The sequence below is a fragment of the Artemia franciscana genome, chromosome 2, assembly GCF_032884065.1.
Source record: "Artemia franciscana chromosome 2, ASM3288406v1, whole genome shotgun sequence".
Classification (NCBI taxonomy): domain Eukaryota; kingdom Metazoa; phylum Arthropoda; class Branchiopoda; order Anostraca; family Artemiidae; genus Artemia; species Artemia franciscana.
Genome location: NC_088864.1, coordinates 29,378,288 through 29,401,019, shown reverse-complemented (window position 1 = coordinate 29,401,019; position 22,732 = coordinate 29,378,288). Strand labels below are relative to the sequence as shown.

General features: G+C 35.1%; 1 protein-coding gene across 1 annotated transcript in view; it reads left to right on the top strand.

Annotated features, from left to right (window-relative positions):
- Nucleotides 1–22,732, top strand: part of LOC136039891 (neurobeachin-like protein 1) — a 182,834-nt gene that overhangs the window by 14,928 nt on the left and 145,174 nt on the right. Inside the window, exons 3-7 of the mRNA XM_065723869.1 lie at nucleotides 1,927–2,047; nucleotides 7,266–7,430; nucleotides 12,103–12,190; nucleotides 15,639–15,755; nucleotides 18,779–18,971. Of these exons, the coding sequence (XP_065579941.1) occupies nucleotides 1,927–2,047; nucleotides 7,266–7,430; nucleotides 12,103–12,190; nucleotides 15,639–15,755; nucleotides 18,779–18,971 (684 nt within the window). The remainder of the gene's footprint in view (nucleotides 1–1,926; nucleotides 2,048–7,265; nucleotides 7,431–12,102; nucleotides 12,191–15,638; nucleotides 15,756–18,778; nucleotides 18,972–22,732) is intronic.

Here is a 22,732-nt window from a genome sequence, read left to right as displayed (position 1 = left end):
CAATTAAAATACCATCGATAAATTGAAATAATACTTTGAACGCAGACAATTTTTTTACGGTAAAAAAAATACTACAAATTAGTGAGCGTTTGACATTCTCCTGAAGAACCTAAATGGCCAGTAATTTTTACTTTTTGAAATCATACCATTTATTTTGAACATTTTTTTTATTATTATTCAAAATAATCAAAATACAACTCAAACTAGATAAAGTTCAAGGAGAAAAAAAAATCGATTTAAATATTCTTGTTACAATCAATTTAGTTTATCAATTTTAATATGATACTAATTTTCATCTACTTTTTCTCTCGTTTAAACTCATTCCTTTCAAATGTAGAGCTCTATTTTTTACTGCTTAAAACATACTGAAGTATCGCTGATAAGAGCAGTATATCAAGCTACACTTAGCATAATATATTCAAAGCAAAAGTAACCAAAATAACCACAGTAGAAGAAAATCATAATACTAATCATAAACGGTGTCTTTATTTGTGTTATGATCTATTTCTGTTAAATTCAAGTTCGCTGTTCATTGTAAATTCTTTTCGTCTTAGGTTTTATTTCTTCAACCATGGCGAAGGTGTTGTAAAAGAAACACTTTTAGTTTTTCCTTTTTTTTCTATGCTTCCAATTCCATTCTGTTGCAAGAAAGTGGTAAGGGTCTAGCTTTTATGGCTTTTATGAAAACTGAGAATCTTATTAATGAGTATGGCGCCACGTTTTGGACATCTGTGAATAATTATTGCCTGGAAATAAAAATATAGTTTTTTCCTGTCCTAGAGCCAGAACCTACAGGGAGTCTTGGATATGAAGGGAGTTTGATGCTTTTATGTCAGAGAAGAATTTCTGAGGTTATTCCACTAAGCCTTCGCTTCTTCGAGCCAGGGTTCTGGTTTCGAGTGGAAAGCTACGTTTCAGCTGGAAAGTGAGTAGCCACCAGTTCAAAACGAAGTTCGAAATCAAAAGTGTGTAAGATGTGCAATCGTAACTAAAATATTTTCTTATTATTGTAATTTCTTGTATGGGGGAGGGGGTCTCCTAACCGTATGCTTGCTCCAGGTGACGGTTATTGAACCTCTCTAAAAGCTAGCCATCTGTTATTTTTCGCCCTTAACGAGCAAAATCTTCTTTTTCAAGAGGTGGTGAAGGATCAAAGTCTGACTCGTAAAAAATTGCGAAGATTGTTCATTATTTATTGCAGCGCTAATTCTGGTTGACATCAAAATTTAAAGAAGTCAAACTTGTCGTAGACAGAAAAACCTAATAAATGATTGTGTGAAACTCAGAATGGTACGCATAAGGTAATATGACACTCGCTTTTTTGTAATTGAGAACGTTTGGGCACACACACGCAGTGAATAGGAGGGAGGGAGGGATAAATAGAAACATTGCAAATTTGAAGAAGGAGGCTCTTCCTACTGCTTGGAAAGTGGTGTCATTTACTTTTGTTTGCGAAGAACCGAAATTTACATGCTTCTTCAACCTTTTCATCACGTCTACCTTCATAACGTCGTTGTGTAATATCCCCTGCTTGGTCGTCTTCAAGAAAGCCATATATCAATTCGAGCTGTTGTTATTCTTGTGACAACATTTTCAAGAACTCTGGGTTTGAATATATTGTTCATTCCGTGTGTGCAGTAGGCAACAGCCAAGAAGCACTATCAACAACAAAAACATCCCCCATTATTAAATATTTGTTCTTCTTTATATTTATCTGGAGGTCTAGTCGTGGACCTTTAAAAATAAGCAATTATGAAATTTGTCGTTTGAATATTCGTACCATGAAATTTAGAGTTAGTTTTTTAACGAAAAAAAAAAAAAACAACTAAAAACAAACAATAAAATGTCGATTTTTCGGGGTAGCAGAAAAAATTATTACTTCTTAGTGCATTTGGAGATGGTAACGTTCTTTTTGACTTTTTTTAGGTGGCTTTTGTATTGAGAATCCGCAGATGTTGAAATACAGCTCTTTGGGACTCGCTTTCCAGCTGTGGCTCAAAGTTACGCCTAATGATATGATTAAACATGGCAGGCATCTTTTGTACAGGTATGACGCTATTTTAAGTTAGAGAACATCCGCAAACTGTGACAAAAACAAAAACCAGTTACTTTTTCTTAAGAAATAAAGGTCATGTTTTCGCATATTTTGAGCAAGTTCTTGTTTAAGGACCCAAAACTCCTCCCACAATTTTGGGTCTAACTGTCACCTGCACAATGGTCTGACCTTTCGAGGACGGTGGAGGGAAAATGATTTCTTGGGTAAGAGGTCTAAAACACCAAATACTGCATTTTAGACCACAATTTAATTGACGGTGAAATACAACTCAACGAAAATCCCCCTCAAAGAACTCAATTGAAACAAAATTTAGCTAAAAGCTGGTGTTGCCACCTGCATTCCTTTTGCACTATTTAAAGTATCATCTTCCTAATATAGCATCTTGACAGCATATCAAACAGTCTGTGGTAACGATCCGTAAGTAAAGAGAAACCCTTGCAAATAGTAACCAACATTCTAAAAATAGAATTATAAAATAAATAGATTAAAAGAATTTATTATTTATGGTGATTTTAAACATTTTACGCTCAGTTAGTCTATATTTACCATCAAAAGTTATTAGCAGAGAAAGTTTTCCACAGTGTTGGAAAAATGAGAACATACCCCCAAGTAGCTTGGGATCTTGAGGAAATTCACACTACCCAATAATTTAACATGCTCAAGAACCCGTACTTGATTTCGAATTTTTCCAGAAAAGTTGATGATGGACAGATGTCTATTTGTTGTTTTTTTTCCAGTGTGATCGTATAGAACAAATGATTATAAAATAAAAGGGTTCATTTGAAAGTATAGAACCAATGATTATAAAATAAAAGGGTTCATTTGAAAGTGAACTACGATTTATTGGAGGGTAATTTATGTAGGTGGGTCCTCTCTCGAACCATTAGTCCTCTCTCGAACCATTTCTCGCCCCTGAAGTATAGAGTCGTGTCAACATTTTGCGGTTGCTATTTTGATTGAAAGGGTTAAAACAATCCCTCCGAAGGCAGTGGGACTTGTGCAGACCCCAAGCAGACCCCAAGACTAGCACTCTTAGTTTTGAAGAATTTATCATTTTATAAAGAGTGACTTATAAATAAATCTTTCAAGAATAGGTTTCTTATATGTCTTTGAACTCAGTATTTCACGGATATTTTGTTCAACAATATTCTAGATAGTTTGAGAAATTTGGGGGGATCCAGCTTATGCCATTGACTAGTTTCAACTGGAAAGGCTATCAGTGAATTGCGCTAGAAAGGTGAAATGTTTTACATTGTTAGAATCGGAATCTTACAGAAAATTTATCCGACAAATTTTGTAGATCCCAAGGACATTCCCATTCTATGAAAATATTATACAAATGCCATATTCTAGGTCCAAGGACTACTATATAAACCTTAAGGAAAAGTTAAGTATGTTGCAACATTCTGAATTGAGTGATAGGAGCAGATGAAGGCTTTTGGTATTGAAGTAGTCTATGCCTTTGAGTTTCTTGTACCTCTTGCTGCTAAAGGTACTATTACAATTGCTTGTTGAATCGAAGCAATGGTAGTAGAATATTGGAAGAATCCAAAAATTGGATTTTGGTTTAGCGATTTTTGACCGTCGAAATAAGGCCCAAAATTTGTTTCGTGCCTTACTGGCTCGAAACATACAAGGCATGTATAAACAGCCAGGTAGACCTCAATGAAGACATATATTTTATTCCCAAAAATAAACAAACCATAAAATTTAGCAGTATTGATTGGTGACACTGGAAACCAGGTCAAAAAACTAAATTTCCTCCTATCAACAAAACGTATAAGGTATGTATATTGGATCAAGAGAGATCCCCTTGGTCCCCTGAAGAAGGACAACAAGCTTTGAAACAAAAAATGTTTGTCAATTTTCGACGGAAAAATATCTGAAAAAAAAATGTTTTTCTCCGATTGGCTTAAAAGTCCCAAGGCTGACTGTAGACAGGGACAAGAGGACTTTTATGAAGATATAAAAAAAAATCAAGAAAAGGAAATGGGTTGTCCTGACGCCAGTTTTTAGGGCCTGCTGTCAGGTCGGGTAACGGGTCTGGCAACTTAGTGGCCATCTTGACTTGGCAAACCGCATCTAAGAAGATACAATTTTTTGAAAATATGGTTTGTATCAATTTGTGACGCCCTAGCATTGGCCAAAAATTGGATTCATTTTACCTCCGATTGGCTCTAAACTTTGAGGGTATATTAACTGGACCAAGGGAATAGCAATTAGCATAGAAAATATCGGAGAAAATTCCTTGTATCGAATTGGCTGGCAAAAATTGAGATTTTGTTTTTATCCACTGATTTATAACTTACAGGGCTAGACATGCCCAGGGGAACCGTAATGAAGACCAACAATTTTGGAAGCAAATTTAGGGGTTTGAAGTTTGTTGATAGTTTTAAACCAATTATTTATGTCAAAGTTTTCGCTCGATCGCATCTTAGCCCTATTTAGGTAAAAACCTTTTTGTGTGGCAGAAAATGGGATAAATCGACTTTACTATGGCGTAATCTCTTTTTTTGCCTGAGTAAGAAAATGGTCTTGAACTTTGAAAATATAATATGGAACTAGAAAAACAGATTTTTGTTAGAATCATACCCTTTGTGGTATTCTACACCCAGTAAATCGATACAATGATCCACCCCTAGAAAAAAGACCTGTGTTGGACCATCCTACTTGAGGAAAATGCCAAAGTTTGTATTTTTGTAAATAGGTACTTGAAACCTCCTTCTAACAGCTTGAACTTGAAAGCTCAGCTAAATCGTATATGTTTTCCCACATTTTTGTATTCAAAGTTTCAAATACTGACAACCTTTCATCGCTAAAATTATAAAATTTACCCCTTCCTCCATCCACAGAAAGATTGAACAAATGTCTATCTGAAAATTTTGATCGGATGCATTTGAGGAAAAGAGGGCGTGGGGGGGGGCTAGTCGCCCTCCGATCACTTCTGATACGACACTTGTCCTCTGGGGGGTTATTTTGACGATGGAGTTTTTGCTTTTTGATTCTTGGAGCATTTCGAACGAAATGGCTATCTCAAAACTTTGATCGGATGCATTTGGGGAAAAGAGAGCCTGGAGTAGGGGGGACTTGTTGCCCTTGGATCACTTTCGACTCTTAAAAAGGGAATTAAATCTCTGAATTTACCAATCAAATGAGCATCCTCCAGAGTTTATAAGACCATATAGACCTTATATGTTCCAAAAGTATAATTTACTATTGTTGCGCCCAGGCTCTTAGGGGTTTGTGTTAACCCTGGAGGCACGACGATTCGGATAAAATTTCTATCTCAAAAATTTCTATCGGAAGTTGCCCTTTGATCACTTTTGACTATTGAAAAGGTAACTGGACCATTCAATTTCCAATCACATGAGCCTCTTCCAAAGTTTATATAACCACCCCGTCCATAAAGACCTTATATAGCACCGGGGCATAAATTACTACACTTGTCCCAAGGCTCTGGGGGGTTGTGTCGACCCCAGAGTTTTTTCTTCCTAGTCTTTGGATTCATGAGGTGTTCTAAGGGCTCACGTAAGTGTTCTTAAGGGCTTCATAGAAAGTATGAAAATATGACTCTAAAGCTTTTTTTGGAGGCTGAACTAACCCCCATTTCTTATAAGAAAATCCATTGACGAACAAGGAGAAAACATGTCACACTCTATAGTCGTCCGCTTTATTGGGAAAGTCACTTATTATAGCGGATCATTTTTACGGATTGCAATTATGTTTAGGAATGAACGGTATCCTGCACGCCAGAATTGTCTCTGAGACAAGGAGTATCAATAAATACCCTTTCGACAGTCCCTGGAATTTTTGCTCGATGATATTTTGGCCGTATTCGTGCCAAAATTACTCTTTTACTGCCCTAAATGTTAGAGCGTTACAATATTCTGTAGCGTGGTGTCTTTTCTTACTAAAAAATGGCACTGGATTCTCAAATGCCTATTTGAACAAGATTTGTTTTAATAATTTACAACTGCAAACTATGGATCGTCACGTGCCTTACCATCCTTCTCTGGGAAAATAATTAGTTACATATTTTAAACACGATCTTGGCAATCATTATTGCCATCAATCAATCCAGTCGTGACGGTGTATTCTACAAAATATCTTGCCACAAAGTCAGATACTGGGCTGGCCGATTAGCATTATGAGGACCTTATATGCATTAGCAGGACCTTTTATGCGGCTATTGATCTCAGAGGGTAGCGATTGTTACCGCTACCCTCCACCAAACTAGGACTGTGTTCTGCTAGAATAATCGTAATTGAAATCGCACTATGCATATTCATAAAAAAATATTGTCTAGTAGTAAAATATAAAAAGAAAACCCTTTTAATTGATCACAATTTAATCTTGGAATTACAAATCATTGGTTCATTTGAAAGCCTATAGAAAGATACAAACAGAAAGAAAATAGGGCAGAGTATTTTTCTTCTCCCACCTGCAGGCATGTTTTACAGAATGGATTTTCATAGAAACTACGGGAGCGGTTTTTTCGATCGAAAACTGACAGCTGTAGAGAGGTATAGATGGTTCGTAAAATATTATTATAAGGAACCTCCACCATTGTTATTTTTGCCTGTAGACAATTATGTGGCCACCAATGACGTTTGACCAAAATTTTGAGATTGGTGTTTCATTCAAATGTTCGAAGTTTCCATAGAATGTGCCTTTAGGAGAAGTTTGACTAGCGCAGTCCCATAATTAAGCGCTCATAACAACCAAAACGGCCAAACGAAATGCAGATTCACAAAATGCAAATTTAAGTGAAGAAAAAAGTTTGTGATGTTGCAAGATGTACAACTGGAATCATGCAAGGATTCTGAATTATGCATGGCGTGAGAAACAACGGATTTCCTTTTCGCACTTACCTCATCCCTTGGTAGCCTTTTAGACAAATATTTTTCGTCTCTTGAAAAGAGCACTAGAACTTCTGGTTTCCAATCGAATGAACCCCCTCTGAAGTTTAAAGGACCACCCCTTCTATATGAAGTGCCTCTGGAAATAAAATAGTGATAATAAAACATTGAAGTATTATGGTCTTTACCATAGGCAACGTTATAGCGTTGTTTCTGATATTAGTAAGTTCTAAACAATGGAAGTGTTTAAGGGTTTTTCTTGTTTCTAAGGTTTTTAGTTTTACTTAAATTAAGAAAACTCCTTTTTTATAAGCTATATGTAACGTCTTTGCTAATTGCTTGTATTTTAGGCTAAAAACCAGGACGACATCTTATTTGGAAGCATTTTTGGCCAAAGATGGGACAATAATCATTGCTGTTGGGAATGAAAAGCATTATGTCACCTCTCTTGTTGTTGAAAAATCTTTGAATGATGGACAGTGGCATTCAATAATTATTGTTCATATTGCTGGAAGGTAAATTTGTGTGTAAAACATCTTTTAGGTTTCATAACTGAACTTAAATAGTTACAACTGTCTACATTTTGCTATCGTCGGTCATTAATAAGTTTCCATTTTTATCCGTTTTGATAATCAACATTAATCTCATTAAGAGTAAATTACATGATATATTTTAATTTAACTTGTTTTTATTTTTCCTTTTTCTAATTCTAATATTTAATTCTAGATTGCCTTTTGTTGCGCAATGACTTTTTTTTTGGCCTGAAATTTTTTAGCGATAATATAAAAATATGGTAATTGATGTTAGTATACTAAAAGTCGGTGAATCGAAATTTTTGAAGTTGTTAGAAAATATGGAAGCACACATTTTTAGATCTAAGAATTAGTTAAGTCACTCTGTTCTTAGATATACTTTAGACCATCTGTGACGCTGTGTTTTTCCCTTTTTTGAAATAAAAAAAGCAAACCATATTGAATGTACCATGGCAACTGAATCAAAATTTAAATACAGCAAAATTGTCGGATAAACTCGGAAAATTTTGTTGCGTGTTGAGCTGTAATAAAAAGGGCGACTTACTTGAGCTGCTGATTCTTGACATGTGCAGCATGTGACGTGCAAAAGTAGTTTTTTTGCTTTTTTGACTCATCTGTCGATGTTCAAGTTCTTGCCACAAAAGATGAGCTTTTCTTAAATAAAATAATAAGAATGGTGTTTAAACCCACCTTAGCTATGGGGATTCATGTTTTACATTGTAACGTTGGAATTAACAGTTTTGATGAGACCTGTTTTATATCGTTCCCAGGCTTGTTTGCCCCCTTTCCCCCGGGAAACAACATGACAGTAAAAATACACTGATATAGGAAAATTATAAACAGTCTCAGTTAAATCTTGGTTCAGACAAAGCTTCTGGTTGCACTTATCGCCCTCCTCTACCTTGAAAATTTCTTTGTGGCGCTCATGATGCCCCCACCTATTCCCCCTTTGTACCGGTACGATATATGGACGTAATCGTTTGTGTTTTTTCCACAGAAAATATATTTCTGCTATAAGCTGAAAGCTATAATCCTGCAACTCCCGCGTTACAGGCTAATTTGAAAAATATTCCTAAAATTAAGAGAGATTACAGATTAATTTCTACCTCACCTCTATGTCCCTCCCCCTTCCATGAAAAATTTCCGATATGTATTTGAAAGTTTGCTAAGAGTTGAAGAACCTGCACTTTTTGAAGCTTCAAGGGCACTCCCCGCCCCTACTTACACAAAGTTCAACCGGACCTCCTCAATAGTTGCTGATACAAAATTATAGACCATTGAAAATAGTTTACCTTCTTTGGACCAACATTGTTGTTTCGCGCTGCAAAATTGCAGAAAAGGCCACTTTGCTGTTGCACAATCTCTTGCTACTGAAACTGGGCACCAAAACTTCCAATTTCTTTTCGAACGAGTCCTTTCCCACTGTTGAAAAAAACCCACTTCAATGATTCTCCATCTGAGGAAAAGTCTGAACTTTTTAGAATTTTTGAAAAAATTGAAGAAATGAAAAAATCACTTCTCTTTTGTGGGCCGTTTCTCATCCTTTTTGGAGAATCAAACAAATCTCCTTAGTTTGGTAACTTTTGGTGAGTATCTTTAAACTTTGTGTATTCTATATATTGGGTGTTATCACAACTCCTTTTTCTAGAATTTCGGATACTACTTGCAATAGTCACTTCTTGCTTATAATCCGTCACACGAACTGTTTGATACTTATCTATGAACAATGAGTAATTTGCATAATGTAGTGCCATCGCCAAAAAAATTTTTGGAAGATATTTCTAAAAATTTTAAAATATGCTTTCAGGTGTAACCTGATCTGTGAAACCCCAGAAGTTCGGGTGCCACATTATGTAGCCAGCGCATCACAAAACAGGGGATTCATACTGATACGATTTAGTAGAAAGTGGACATGTTACATTCTGTTGAAGTAATACTTGTCTTGTTTGATAAGAAGAGATATCTCTTCTTTAACTTTGTACATATGGATATGTTAGTCCTCTTTAGATTTCTGATCATTCAGGGATATAGTCTTTCGACTATTCTAAATCAAACCACATTAAGTGGATGTTGCACGAAAAGTATTTCGTTTCCCACAAAGTTAGTGTTTAAGGTTCTTGAAGTCGCTGATGGCAAATGTAGTAACATAGAACACTTTTATTTATACAATCAATCATAGTATAGATTAAAAAATTCCAACTAAATGGCGCTAGTACTTACAACGAAAAAAAGAAAAAAAAACACGAGACTATAATTTATTAAACACTGACTTGTAAAAAGGAACAAACGATTTACCAAAACTATTTGTTCTTGGAGTAGGCAATTTCAGTCTCACTTTTTTAGCTGACCTTGTGTTTATTTTATTCCTCATAACTGGTGGTAGAATCTCTCCATGTTTTTTACTGCTAAGAATAAGTTGGCCAAATTTGCAGATCAAACCCAAACCTTACGATCGTGATGGGACGGTAGTTGTAGGATACTTGAGAATCGGTCGGATTTATGTAAGATAAGCTGTCTTAAGTTGGAACGCAGAAAAACTGACACGACATAGTACGATAAGGGTACGCATCGCACCATTTGCCTTTTTAGTGATTGTATCAACATGAATACTAGACAAGCAGTCAACACTAAATATGGCACCGAGAATTACAGCCGAATGTACACTAGGATACGGTGGAAGAGGACTGCCAAAGTCCCTCTTGAGAGGAATAAAGTGAAGGATTTTGGTTTTTCCTTCGTTGATTTGAATGCTGTTGATAGTACATTGGTATTTAAAGTTACTCATTATTGCATCACTGAATTGGGGAACTGCCTCGGAGTGTTCAATGAGATATTTCAGAAGAACGGACAAGTCTTCTACGTACTTAAACCTGTCCTCAAACTCGGAAAGGACACAGTTTATAACTGCTAAAAACAATAGCGCTGCAAATTTTGTGCATTGTGGAGTACCACACGTGAGCTCAGCCCATTCGTAGTTGGCGTCTCCAGGAAAAAGGCTGTAGACGCACTGGAAACGGTCTTGCAAAAACTCAATCACTAAAAGGAAAATGTGCTTGCGTGCACCCATTTCGCGTAAGTTTCACAGCTATGAAATGGCGAATAAGGTCAAAGGCTTCCTTGGTCAAGCCACTCGACAATAAGATGATACATTCTCACTAAGTAAACAGTTGTGCTGCTTCCTTTCAAGCATCCGTACTGATGTGGGTCAAGAGAAAGAGAAACTTGTAACATCAGCTCGTCGTATATAAACGTTTCTACCACCTTAGACAGATTCGGGGTTATTGAGATAGGTCGGATTAGATCGCAAGATTTGGGACCCTTCACTTTGGGTATGACGCGAACTTACGTTCTCTTACAAGGACTAGGGAAAACTTGAACTTGGAAGCACTGGTTAATAATGGAAGAGAGTGGCTTGGCATGAAAAATAGCGAATTCACGTAACAACTTTAAAATAAGCTCGCCAGATTAGGACGCACAGTTCCTATTCAGCTTCTGAAGTACATTGTAAACGGCGAACTCGCAAATTTCACCTAAATTATCAATCTCTGCTGCAGTAACAAGAGAATTGATATCTGAACTGATGATTGACGGAAAGGTGGTGCAGATGCCAACAAAAAAGGAGTTCACTTCCTTAGCCGATAACAAGAGGCCATCCTCTTTCATTACCCTTAAGTCACTGTGTGTCGTTTTACCAGCAAGTCTTTTTACTGACGAATGCCATTTGTGCGAATCTGTCGTAAGTAAGGGCATCTTGTTCTTTGGATATTGTCTCTACGCTCGCCTGTCGCCTTTGCTTCTGTTGCCATTTCAATATCCTGTAGCGAAAGATAAGGCGTATGTTAGATGTTTTTGAAAGCACTTATAATGTTCACCGAGGTATTGTATCGAAGGATTTCTCAGCTTCCTGATTTTAAATATCAGGCTAGTCAAACCGTTCTTGGTGAAGAGCGGTAAATACAGAGTGATCCTTGTCAATACCAACCAAAACTTCAAAAAACATAAGTTGAAAAGCAATATATACAAACTGGGAAGCTTTTCATAGCTTTTTGGTAGCTTTTCGATGGCTCTATATTAATTGTCCATATCAGCATTTTAACTCGGTAGCATATCGTTAATCTGTGCCAAAAAATGGCAGAAAACACCACTCATGTGTGACGCTCTCTTTCATTGTTTAAAAAAGGTACTAGAATTTTCTAAGTTCTACCCCTTCTATCGGTGTTTTGATACTATGTCTTTGTCGATTTGATGCGGTGCTCTTTGGTATGATGTCGACTTTTGTCGACTCCAACTTCAAAGGTTTCGGATTAGGGAGCCTCTGGACTTCCAATCACTATCTGCCCTCCCTCCGAAATATCAAGATTTTTACGATTTCCTTTTAATGTCTTGTATGTCCAGCGCAATTGTTTGTGTACTTTGGCCTTTCTGCCCCCTACCCCTCACTTCAAAGTAACTTTTGCACGCGCCTTAGTAATTGGAAATATACAAATTTCCGAAATTTATTTTGCTTTCCAAAATCAAATGTTGGGGTTACGTTTTCTAAGGTAACCATTTCTCTGAAAGCGAAAATAATTTCAGTGAATTTAACTAAAATAGTAATTGTAACAATAAGAACAGTAACTGACAGAAACTAACTAAATACTTATTACAATTTCAGGAATCTTGTGAGCCTGGATCAAATCAAAGTATATATAGATGGGGAAGAGGTGCATAGTGCTACTGTTAGGTTTCCAAGAGGGAAACAGGTAAGAAAGTGTCAAATTTGTGTATCTCATGAATGAAACAAAAAGAAATACACCTGGAGAATTCACCTATTAAATGATCGAAGTTCTTTTTTTATGGCAGCGCTGTCCTGATATAGCTTTTATCAAATAAGTTTATCTGCATTATTTGTGATTATAAGCGTACATTATCTAATATATTGCAGCAGACGCTTGAGTGCTCTATGAATGCCAGGTTCTTTTCATATATATATATATATATATATATATATATATATATATATATATATATATATATATATATATATATATATATATATATATATATATATATATATATATATACACACACACATATATATATATATATATATATATATATATATATATATATATATATATATATATATATATATATATATATATTATAATATATGACTTTTATCAAAGACAGAGGTTTACGTTTCGTTCGAGTTGAGCTTGCGCTGCTATTTTAGGAAAGCAACGCCGAATACCTCTTAGTTTTTGTTACTGTAAATATCTGACTAACTCTGGAGGCTAGAAAAGGAGGGTTTGGATTACTTACAAAACGAAGAAATTCTTTATTATTTTTTTTTAACAGCGAGTCTCACAGTTTTTGATTTTTTCACCTAAAAACATTATAATCGAATTTCACGAAATGGTATGCTTTATTGAAAACCGTTATAATATCAATGAGTTTTTTCCAACATATGTAACTAGAGTTTTTCTATCTATTAATCTGACCGATACGTGTAAAAGGGAGGGGGGGGGGGGTGTTCAGAACGTCTATCTTCCCTAAAATATCGTGATTGTTTCAGTGATTCTATAAGAAATCGTATGATTCATCTGTTTGAATCTATTTTGGCCTATTTAGCTGGTTTCTGGACAAGACCAAGTTTTATCTTGAGAATTCTGTTCACAACCAAACACTGCCGAAAATGATTTCCTCGTAAAAAATAAATGAAAGCAAAATAATTTCAAATTACACAAAAAAAAATATTCAAAACTTTTTAATCTTTCTATAACCTTGCTCTCCACAGACTATGAAATTTCGGTAAATTCGCTTGTATAGTTCTAACTGATAATTGAATTCATTTTCTTTGTTTTATTTAAACCCACCATTCAACTTGCAGCTTTTGTTATTTATTAACTGATATAAATGTAGCTTCAATTGCTTGTTCATTTTTTATTTTCTGAAATTCTTTCAGTAATTGGGAACCCTGACAAAGGAAAAACCACGGGGCTTGAAGATTCCTTAATCCTTATGGACTAAATCAGAACGACTGCATTCCAGATTTGGTCTCTTTTCGACAGCTGCGAAAAATGCAGCTGTAATTTTGACTTATTATTGCCTTCGTGTCTTTTTTAATGAGTCTACAATTTAACTTCTTATTTAGTTGTAGAGTACCTGTGGTACATACTTGTGGCGCCCCAGGGTGTGTCTACATCCAGTTTAAATCCGCTGCTTATATCGAAGGAAAGATTATTATAAACACGGACTATATTAAAAAAAAATTACTCATAACACATCCCGTTGATTACATTTTTCCTGTTGCTATCACCACCGCCACTTGTTTTGACTTTCTGTTTTTCATCTTCCTGTTTTTTCCTTCTTTTTTTCTTCTTTTTTTCATGTCAAAAGTCACGAAACTGATTTTCAACTGATCGACAGGTTTGTGATCTAAAAGTGTGATTTTCCCTTTACGGCCGTTTCTGTTATATTCTTCTTTTTACTTCCCTGTTTAAAAAAGCACTTATAAAGAATATAAGGTTCCTAATGAGTACAACTAGTTGGTTAACCAAAATTTGCGCAAATATCACAAGAAACGACAATATGAAAAAATTTCACAAGAGAGAACACACAATTACTAAAACTAGTGATGAACGATTAGACATAGAAACTGCTTAAAGTAAAGCAAGAAATTCTGATTTACTTTCTGTGTTTTCATTTAAGGAAGGGAAGTCATTTTCATGTAGATAGGGTCGAACTTATCAGAAAGCTCTCCAAAGTTTTTCGTGTAGTATACTCTTGGGGAAAACACAAGGTCCTAATGAAGTATATTTATTTTTTTTATTATGAATGGGAAAATTTTGAACACTAATTCTAATTTCTACCATGCTTTAGTTTACAGAAACGAAAAAACCAATCAAGAGCATCGGCTTGTCTTTAGCACTAATACATACAATGTAAACTGTTTATGCTTTCAAATATACTTTAAAAATACGTTCTCATGTGATTAGCTCTGGTTAACTTAACAGGGGGTGGTAATCCTAGCTGCATAGCTTGCATACTGGGTGTGTTGCAAGGTACTAGCTCTGGAATTTTTTGAGAATTCTTGCGTTTTATGAGCTCTTTGGCCATTCAACTTTTCGTGTTTCTGAAATGAAGGTGTAGATCTTAAGTATAACAATGAAGAGTTTCTTAGCTGCCTTTAATTGCCCCTGGAAGACCAACGCATACAGAAATGGCATAAGAAATTGACGAAATCCGTCAATATAGTAAATCAAGTGTATATATAGTAAGTGACATCAATGATAACTTTTGGTACAGAACCTTAAACCTAGTTGAATTCACAATGCACATACATGCGCGTGTGACTTCGGGCTTGGGCAATACATGTATCATTTCTTGGCAAGTGTTTCTAGCGGGGGAAAATGTTGTCTGCAGAAGTGAAGTACTTTTCCTCTTATCGAGCAACACAGGTACGCGTCATGTTTCGTCCAAATATAACAGCTTTGAAATGTAAAAGAAGTTTATTTGAGCGTGTTAATGACGATCTTCTTCTATCTTTCTTAACTTCAATGTCTCCAAAGTACATAGTCTCCGAATTGACACTGACTGGTTCCTAGTCGGTTATTTATACTTTGAATTAATAAAATGATCCTACTTCACTGTCCCCTTTACTGTATTTTGTCATTCGGATTTTGTCAAATATTTTATTCTCTTGATTTTTCAATGTTGTTTTGTTCAGCATTAGTATTAAGTAATCGGTAAGTTTTTGTGTATAGCTTATTCGCTATTCAATATAACTTTTGTCTTGATTCGCCATCATTTTCGATGTTTTCCAACTCTTTTTCGAAATTCTCACAAATTTGTGTTTGTTCTTACTTTGTACTCTAAAGTTTAATATTGGTATTAGCTACTATTGCTGATTCAGTCTCGATTAAAAATTTTATATTTGAGAATTTATTTAAAAAGGAATTTTTGAATTTTCTGTTACAAAGGCCTATGGTTGGTTCTTTACTTGGTTGCTGCAATTGTCGCAACCCTGATTTTGATTGTTATTAGCTGGGCTTATTGCCAGAATAAATCTTAACTATTTTTCACTATATTCATCAGGGCTGTTGACTGACTCTCAAGTAATGGATGAGGCTGGGAAAGTTAGAAAAGGTTCGTTTTTTCGAGGCCTATTTGGAAAATTTGTTTATTTGTTAATTTCTTCATTTATAGCAAGGTGTGTCGCTATGGATCGGGGGTATGAGTGATCCTGCCAATCGAACTTTGGATGTTTTTGTTGGAAGAAATGAAGGAAGCAGTTTATTTCAAGGACTTGGTTTCAGCCAAAATGTACGTAAATAATACTTATATTTTTTTGTATTAATATATATGAATCATTTTTTAGAGCGTTTTGACTATTTAGTACTTTTAATTCTTGGAATTTTAAAGCTCATTATCTACCGTTCTGTTACTGCTTAGTTCTGTTCTTTCTCACCAATGCGTTTACTAATCTACTCGCCAATTGAAATTACACTATATATTCTCTTCACTTTTATTTCAGTTTTTAGTCCTTTTTATGAGCAAAGATTTTGATATTTTTAAAATAATCTTTACTAATTTTCATAGTAATAGAGCTGAATGACAAAAATCAAATCAGTATTCTTTGTTCTTTAGAATGGGTGTTTGATGATCAAATGTTGGATGATGTTGGATGATGGATGGCAAAGATATAAAAGTGTTATCCCATCTTTACGATCTAAATTACAAATATTTATTGGAAATATAAACAGAAACCCTTTTCTTATTAAAAATAAGACAGAAATTGGAAAGACTGAGGCAAAGAGCACGAACAAATATACCAAAGATAGAAAAAATGGAGGTTAAGCTTAATTTGCTGAGTATCATAACCAGCTTAAAAATCATACTGGGAAAAAATTACAAACTATGTGGTGTGACTTATGTCTTATCTCTATAGTCTACCTTTCTCATCTCTATAGTCTACCCGCTCTCAAAATGTGTAACAATTAAACCAGACTCCTTACGACCTTCTTATAATCTATACAAATTTGAGCTTAATTGTCCATTTAATCTTGACCTAGAGATAGCCCAGTATTGATCTCTACTTGACCATATGGACCCAAGGTCTATTCCAGCTGCTGCAGGGCCTACGAGAAAGGGGACCCCAGGTTAAATAAATCCTACGAAACATCTTTTGATGTCCTCCGTGCTACAAATGGCTCAGGAAGAACTATGATTCTATGTATCTACTGTTTTCTTTTTCCATAAAATCTCTCTGTCTGATTGTAACTATCTAATCAGTCTTTTATTGACACATGCTGATTCATTTTTATAAATTTTATACATATTTTTGTAATTTGACTGACATCTATTAATTAATACCTTAAAGGGTATTCGTAAAAAATCTAAAAATTGTATTTGCTTTCTGCTCATTATAAATAAATCCTAGGTAACTGGATTTTTTTTCACAAAGGATGGGTCGTAACCTCAAAGTGTAACCGTTGGACTGATGGGCTCCTGGGGATGTCACGAATGAAAACATGGACACTTGTTCTTTGTAGAGTTATAAAGAATATTATAATCAGCAGTATAATTCTCAAAAATCTTGGGTAACGTGTAAGCATAGTAAGAAAAGTAGTTAACCCAACAAGGTCATCGTCATGACTTAAATTGTAAATGCACAGACATCCAGATCTGTATCCTGAGATAGATCTCTGGGATGGTAACCTCAGGAAATCCATATTAGAGGTCGACCAAAGAACACCTTACGCCGCACCTACCAACGGGGCCTGTCCAACATTCATACGTCGATCTAATCCTAACGTGAAGATGTTTGGGCAGTGGCGCACATTTAAGATGACTGATGGTTCTTTGTGGATGCCCTGGGAGCCTCCGGTGGCACAGGAAGGTTTAGGGTCTAAGCTAAGAATACAGATGCAATATAGTAACCAAGTCTAGAACTGGTACACTTATTAAGATCATTCTAATATATGAAGAAAGAAAAGGTGACGGTATACCTTCCAAGTGCACGCCATTTGGTGAAGAGAATGGTGGATCAATTCAGGACCCCAATGAATCGCAAAGCACCGTCCTGTAAACCAAAAAGATAGGAATTATCACGATTCTTTAAAATAATTATCACCTTCAAATGATTTATATGGTCAAACACTCCACGCACATTGACGAAACAAGCATAGACGTCAGTCAAGAATATCCGGGAATGCTCAACAAGGGTATGAAAAATGCCAATTCAGTCGAACAGTGTCTCTTATGAGTGAACTGTCTACTATTAAAATGTAAAAGAGATGTAAAAAAAAATGTCCATAGATTTTCTAGCAGTTTTGACATAGGTGAAGCCAAAGCTATGCAACGAAAATTATCCGCTACTTGAATCACTTGTATGTTTTCTTTGTTGGGGTCAGACTAACCGCCATTAAAGAAGCAGCAAGTATTCAATGACTAATAAACACGAAAAAACGACTACGCAAGAAAGGGAGTAACCTCAGTAGAATTTTATCAGGGGTCTAAAGGTAAACCATCAGAATATTCAGCTAAATTTAGCACTGGCTTATGAATTTCTAAGGTCGGGAACTTAATATTCGGCTCGCGTAGGTTTAATATCAAAAGTTTAATATACATAATCTTCAACAAAATAAAAGATAAGTTCTAGAATATTGCATCAGAGTAGACAAACTGTTGATGGTGTGAATTACCCTCGGCCACTAAGCGAAGAGAACTTCAACTACCAGTTGAAGCTGGAATATGTGTCCAAAACACATTAAAAATTTTTACCTCACTGTAAATTCCATCAAATCGACGATTCATTTATCTGGATTAGTACCATATAGGAATAGAAAGAAACAATAGGCATAATGATACTATGATACACCAACTTTCAAGATGGGCTTCAAGTACAGATCCTCAGACTTCTTAAATGGTGGGTCGGGCGGATATTGAGCAAGTAGGTCGCGTGATGTCATCGTTGAAAAACATGAATATTGGGTCAAACGTTTTTTTATATTTGTCTTTGGTCGTATCTTTGACTGTGCTGTTAACATACAAGCTGAAACAACTTCTTTGGACTATTACTGTAGCTACATCGAAGCAGGGCAAAGGTCAGATCCTAACCCACTGGTTGTAGTTTGCAGGCACCGCTGCTGGATCACGAAACTATGTATAATCCTTTCTATTTTGCAAGATTTCTGGGTGCAAAGGCTTAGAAAAATCGGTATTCTTTTAAAGGAATGTTCAAAAGGGGGAAGGATAAAAGGAGAAATAATTCTGTTTGCTGAAGTGCTTGTGGCAGCACTAAGTTTGTTATTTATTTATTTTGTGGCTTTGATTTTATTTTTCAGATAAGTGCGTACTGGTCTCTTCCTGCCACTCTTCGGGATTTTGACCCTAGAAATTCTTCGATACGATCTGTTGCGACTGGTTTGGAAGATTACATTTGGGGTCCTCTAATGAGTTTTCCCGGGCAACTAGCAGCGTTTGCTTTTTTCAAGGAGCCTTTGGACTCGGATCAGTGTAGACGTTTGCATATTTCTGGTATGACCCTTATTAAATTTTGATAATATTTAAGCTTATTTGCAACCCTGCAGTTAAAAGGGCAAATTTTGCTGTCTAAAATTTTTCTAAAACCTTTTTAATTTGAGAAATAAAATAGATTTATACTAACGAAAATTGCTTTATCTAATAGAAAGTATGTTTTGTATTTTTACCTCTCAGAGGAACCTGTACCCAGGAATTTTTATCAAAATACTTCGTTCAATGAGTGGTTCTCATGGCAAAGGTGATCTTAAAAAATAAAAAATTCTTATTCACAAATTATATCGTTTAGTGCTGACCTCACTCTTAGACGTAATGTCGAGTAAAATTATCTTCTTTTGTAAAAAACAGAACAAAGAACACAAGTTACTGAAATGTAATATGTAACAAATATGTAACAAAATATGTAACTTAAGAGGATGTAATCTTGCATTCCTTCGAATATGGTACTACGGTACTGTCCCGAAGGAAGCAGTTCTTTCTCAGTTTGAATTTTCTTTTGTTTGAAAAAAAGTGAATGTTTTACAATTAGTTTTTTCTTTTCTTCTTTCACATTTATCATTAATGTTTTTCTTTTCAAACCTAAGTAGTCACTTATAAATGTAGAATATTAAGCATCGCTATTTTTGTGTTGAAACAAACTGTGTTGTTCTTTATGCTCTAATTAGTCTATCACTTACATATGATGCAATTTTGAATATCATATATTAAAAAAAGAAAATGAATGGGTGTTCACATCAGGAAATAAATCTTCATGGCAAATTTGCAAGACAAAAATAAAAATAAAATAGCGTATAATACTGTGCTTTTGCTCACGAGTATTTTCAATTGATGCTTAAACCCCATTGAGTTCTGGACTCGCGAAAAAGGGGCTGAAATAATCCCCTAAAGCAAAGGTTGGAATACTTCTAATACTTCAGTGAGTTCTGGACTCGCGAAAAAGGGATTGAAATAATCCCCTAAAGCAAAGGTTGGAATATTTCTAATATAGATAATTTCAGAGGAATTTCCTTTTTGCCGACTTTTATTAAGGTTTTGATTCGTTTTCTAGGTTACTGATATTTGATTAAAACCAGTTTAATCACGAATCTCGTTATTGTTCCAAATCGGAAATCTTTGGAGTTTGTGATTCAGGATTAACTTCTTCACTTAATAATAGACTTGATGATGGTAAAAAATCATTAGCGATTTGCTTAGATGGTGGTTAGAGGCTGATAGATAGTAAACAATGTTTTTTGACATTTTTTCTTATTAATCATCACATTCATCGCTGTGTATTCGAAACAAATTGATTTTAGTATACGGAGCAATGGTTAGCTTCAATCTAATGTTAAAACTAATTTTATATTGTCCTCAAGGAAGTTCTTGTAGTTCGATTTTGTTCCTTTTGTTCGTTGGTGATCTTTTACATTTGCTTCCAGTAGTAAACGTCGCTGTGTGTATACTTAGTTTTTGTCCCCGTTCTAAGTTTATACAACCGTTTTTAAATGCACATATTTAAGTATTATTCCAAATTGGCATCCAATGACGTCTTATTTTAAATTAAATAAAAAAAAAACTAATTTTTTTAGCTGAAAGTAAGGAGCGACATTAAAACTTAAAACGAACAGAAATTACTCCGTATATGAAATGAGTTGTCCCCTCCGCAATCCCTCGCTCTTTACGCTAAAGCTTTTAATTGTTTTAAAAAGTAGAATTGTGGCAAAGAGTCAAACTTTAGCGTAAAGAGCGAGGGATTGCGGAGGGGACAACTCATTTCATATACGGAGTAATTTCTGTTCGTTTTAAGTTTTAATGTCGCTCCTTACTTTCAGCTAAAAAAATTAGTTTTTTTTATTTAATTTCTGAACGTTTTTGAATTAATGCATGTTTGGTTTTGGCTCTCCGCACATAAATTATTAAAATGAAATTTGTATATTAATTCTTTTTTTGGCTAAATGGCTTTCTCTTAGTTTTGATCAGACTATTTTGGGAAATAAGGGATGGAGGAGGAGGAGGCCTAGTTGCCCTCCAATTTTTCGGTTACTTAAAAAGGCAACTAGAACTTTTAATTTTTAACGAACGTTTTTATTAGTAAAAAATATACGTAACTTAAGAATTAACTTACGTAACAAACTTTCATAACCTTATATTTTTATTATGTATACGAGGGGGTTTGTACCCTTCTTAATACCTCGCTCTTTACACTAAATCGTAAGTTTTGTCCCAATTCTTTAAGAATGACCCCTGAATCAGAAAGGCCGTAGAATAAATAGTTGAAATTACTAAAAATACTTTAGCATAAAGAGCAAGGTATTTGTCTCCTCCTAAATACCTCGCTCTTTATGCTAAAGTATTTTTAGAACCCCTCATATGCGTAATAATCTCTGTTCGTTTTAAGTTTCAATGCTACTTCTTCCTTTCATTTGAAAAAACGTTTTCATGTTTATTTTTCATTGTTTTCTTATAGTAATGCTAGAGAATCCTGCGCCCTTGTCATTGAATTTTTCTTCCCCCATGACAGATTCCTCCAAGGAAAGATCCTCCAACATATCCCCCTCTCCTCAGCCCCAACCCCAAACAAAATAAAATCCCCCTGAAAACGTCTGTACACTTCCCAATAACCATTACTATATGTAAACACTGGTCAAAGTTTGTAACTTGCAGCCCCTCCCCCAGGGATTGTGGGGGAGTAAGTCATCCCCAAAGACATAGTTATTATGGTTTTCTACTATGCTGAACAAAATGGCTATCTCAAAATTTTGATCCGTTGACTTTGGGAAAAAAATGAGCGTTAGAATGAGCCCTCTTGCGACATTCTAGGACCACTTGGTCGATACGATGACCCATGAAAAAAAAAAAAAAAAAAAAAAAAAAAAAAAAAAAAAAAAAAAAAAAAAAAAAAACACGCACCCGTGATTTGTCTTCTGGCAAAAAATACAAAATTCCACATTTTTGTAGATAGGAGCTTGAAACTTCTACAGAAGGGTTCTCTGATACACTGAATCTGATGGTGTCATCGTTAAGATCATACGACTTTTAGGGGGTGTGTCCCCCTATTTTCCTAAATAAGGGAAATTTTCTCAGGCTCGTAACTTTTGATGGGTAAGACTAAACTTGATGAAACTTATATATTTAAAATCAGCATTAAAATGCAATTCTTTTGATGTAGCTATTGATATCAAAATTCAATTTTTTAGAGTTTTGGTTACTATTGAGCCGGGTCGCTCCTTACTACAGTTCGTTACCACGAACTGTTTGATTATACTAAACATCGATATACAATATTTTCTAGACCCGATTACATGAATCTGATTGGTCCCTGGTTTCAGGTGCGTATAAATTGACTCTCGCTATAGTTCGTTTGAGTGTCTTGCTCACCAAGATGACACTGGGATAGGGGTTATTTTAGGAAAACATGTCTCTTTTAAGGAGCAAGTGATTGTACTTTGTTTAAATTTGCTCCGTATTGGTTTATTGTCTTGTCTTGAATATATTCTTCGGTCTTCAAGACGGGCGGTATTAACATACGGCCTATTTGGGCAAAATTAATGTTTGGCAGCACGAAATGGTAGAAAAGGCACTTTGCTGTAACGTGATCTATCTCGTTGCCTAAAAAAGTGTCTAGGTTTCTTTTTTTATTTCTATTCCTATGAGATATTCCTCGATATTCTACGGCCATAGGTTCGATATGGTCACTCTTGGGGATAAAGTAAATATACTCATGTAAAACTTTTATTTTCCTTGGTTTTTCAAGGTGATGGGCTGTGAAGCTCTAGTGA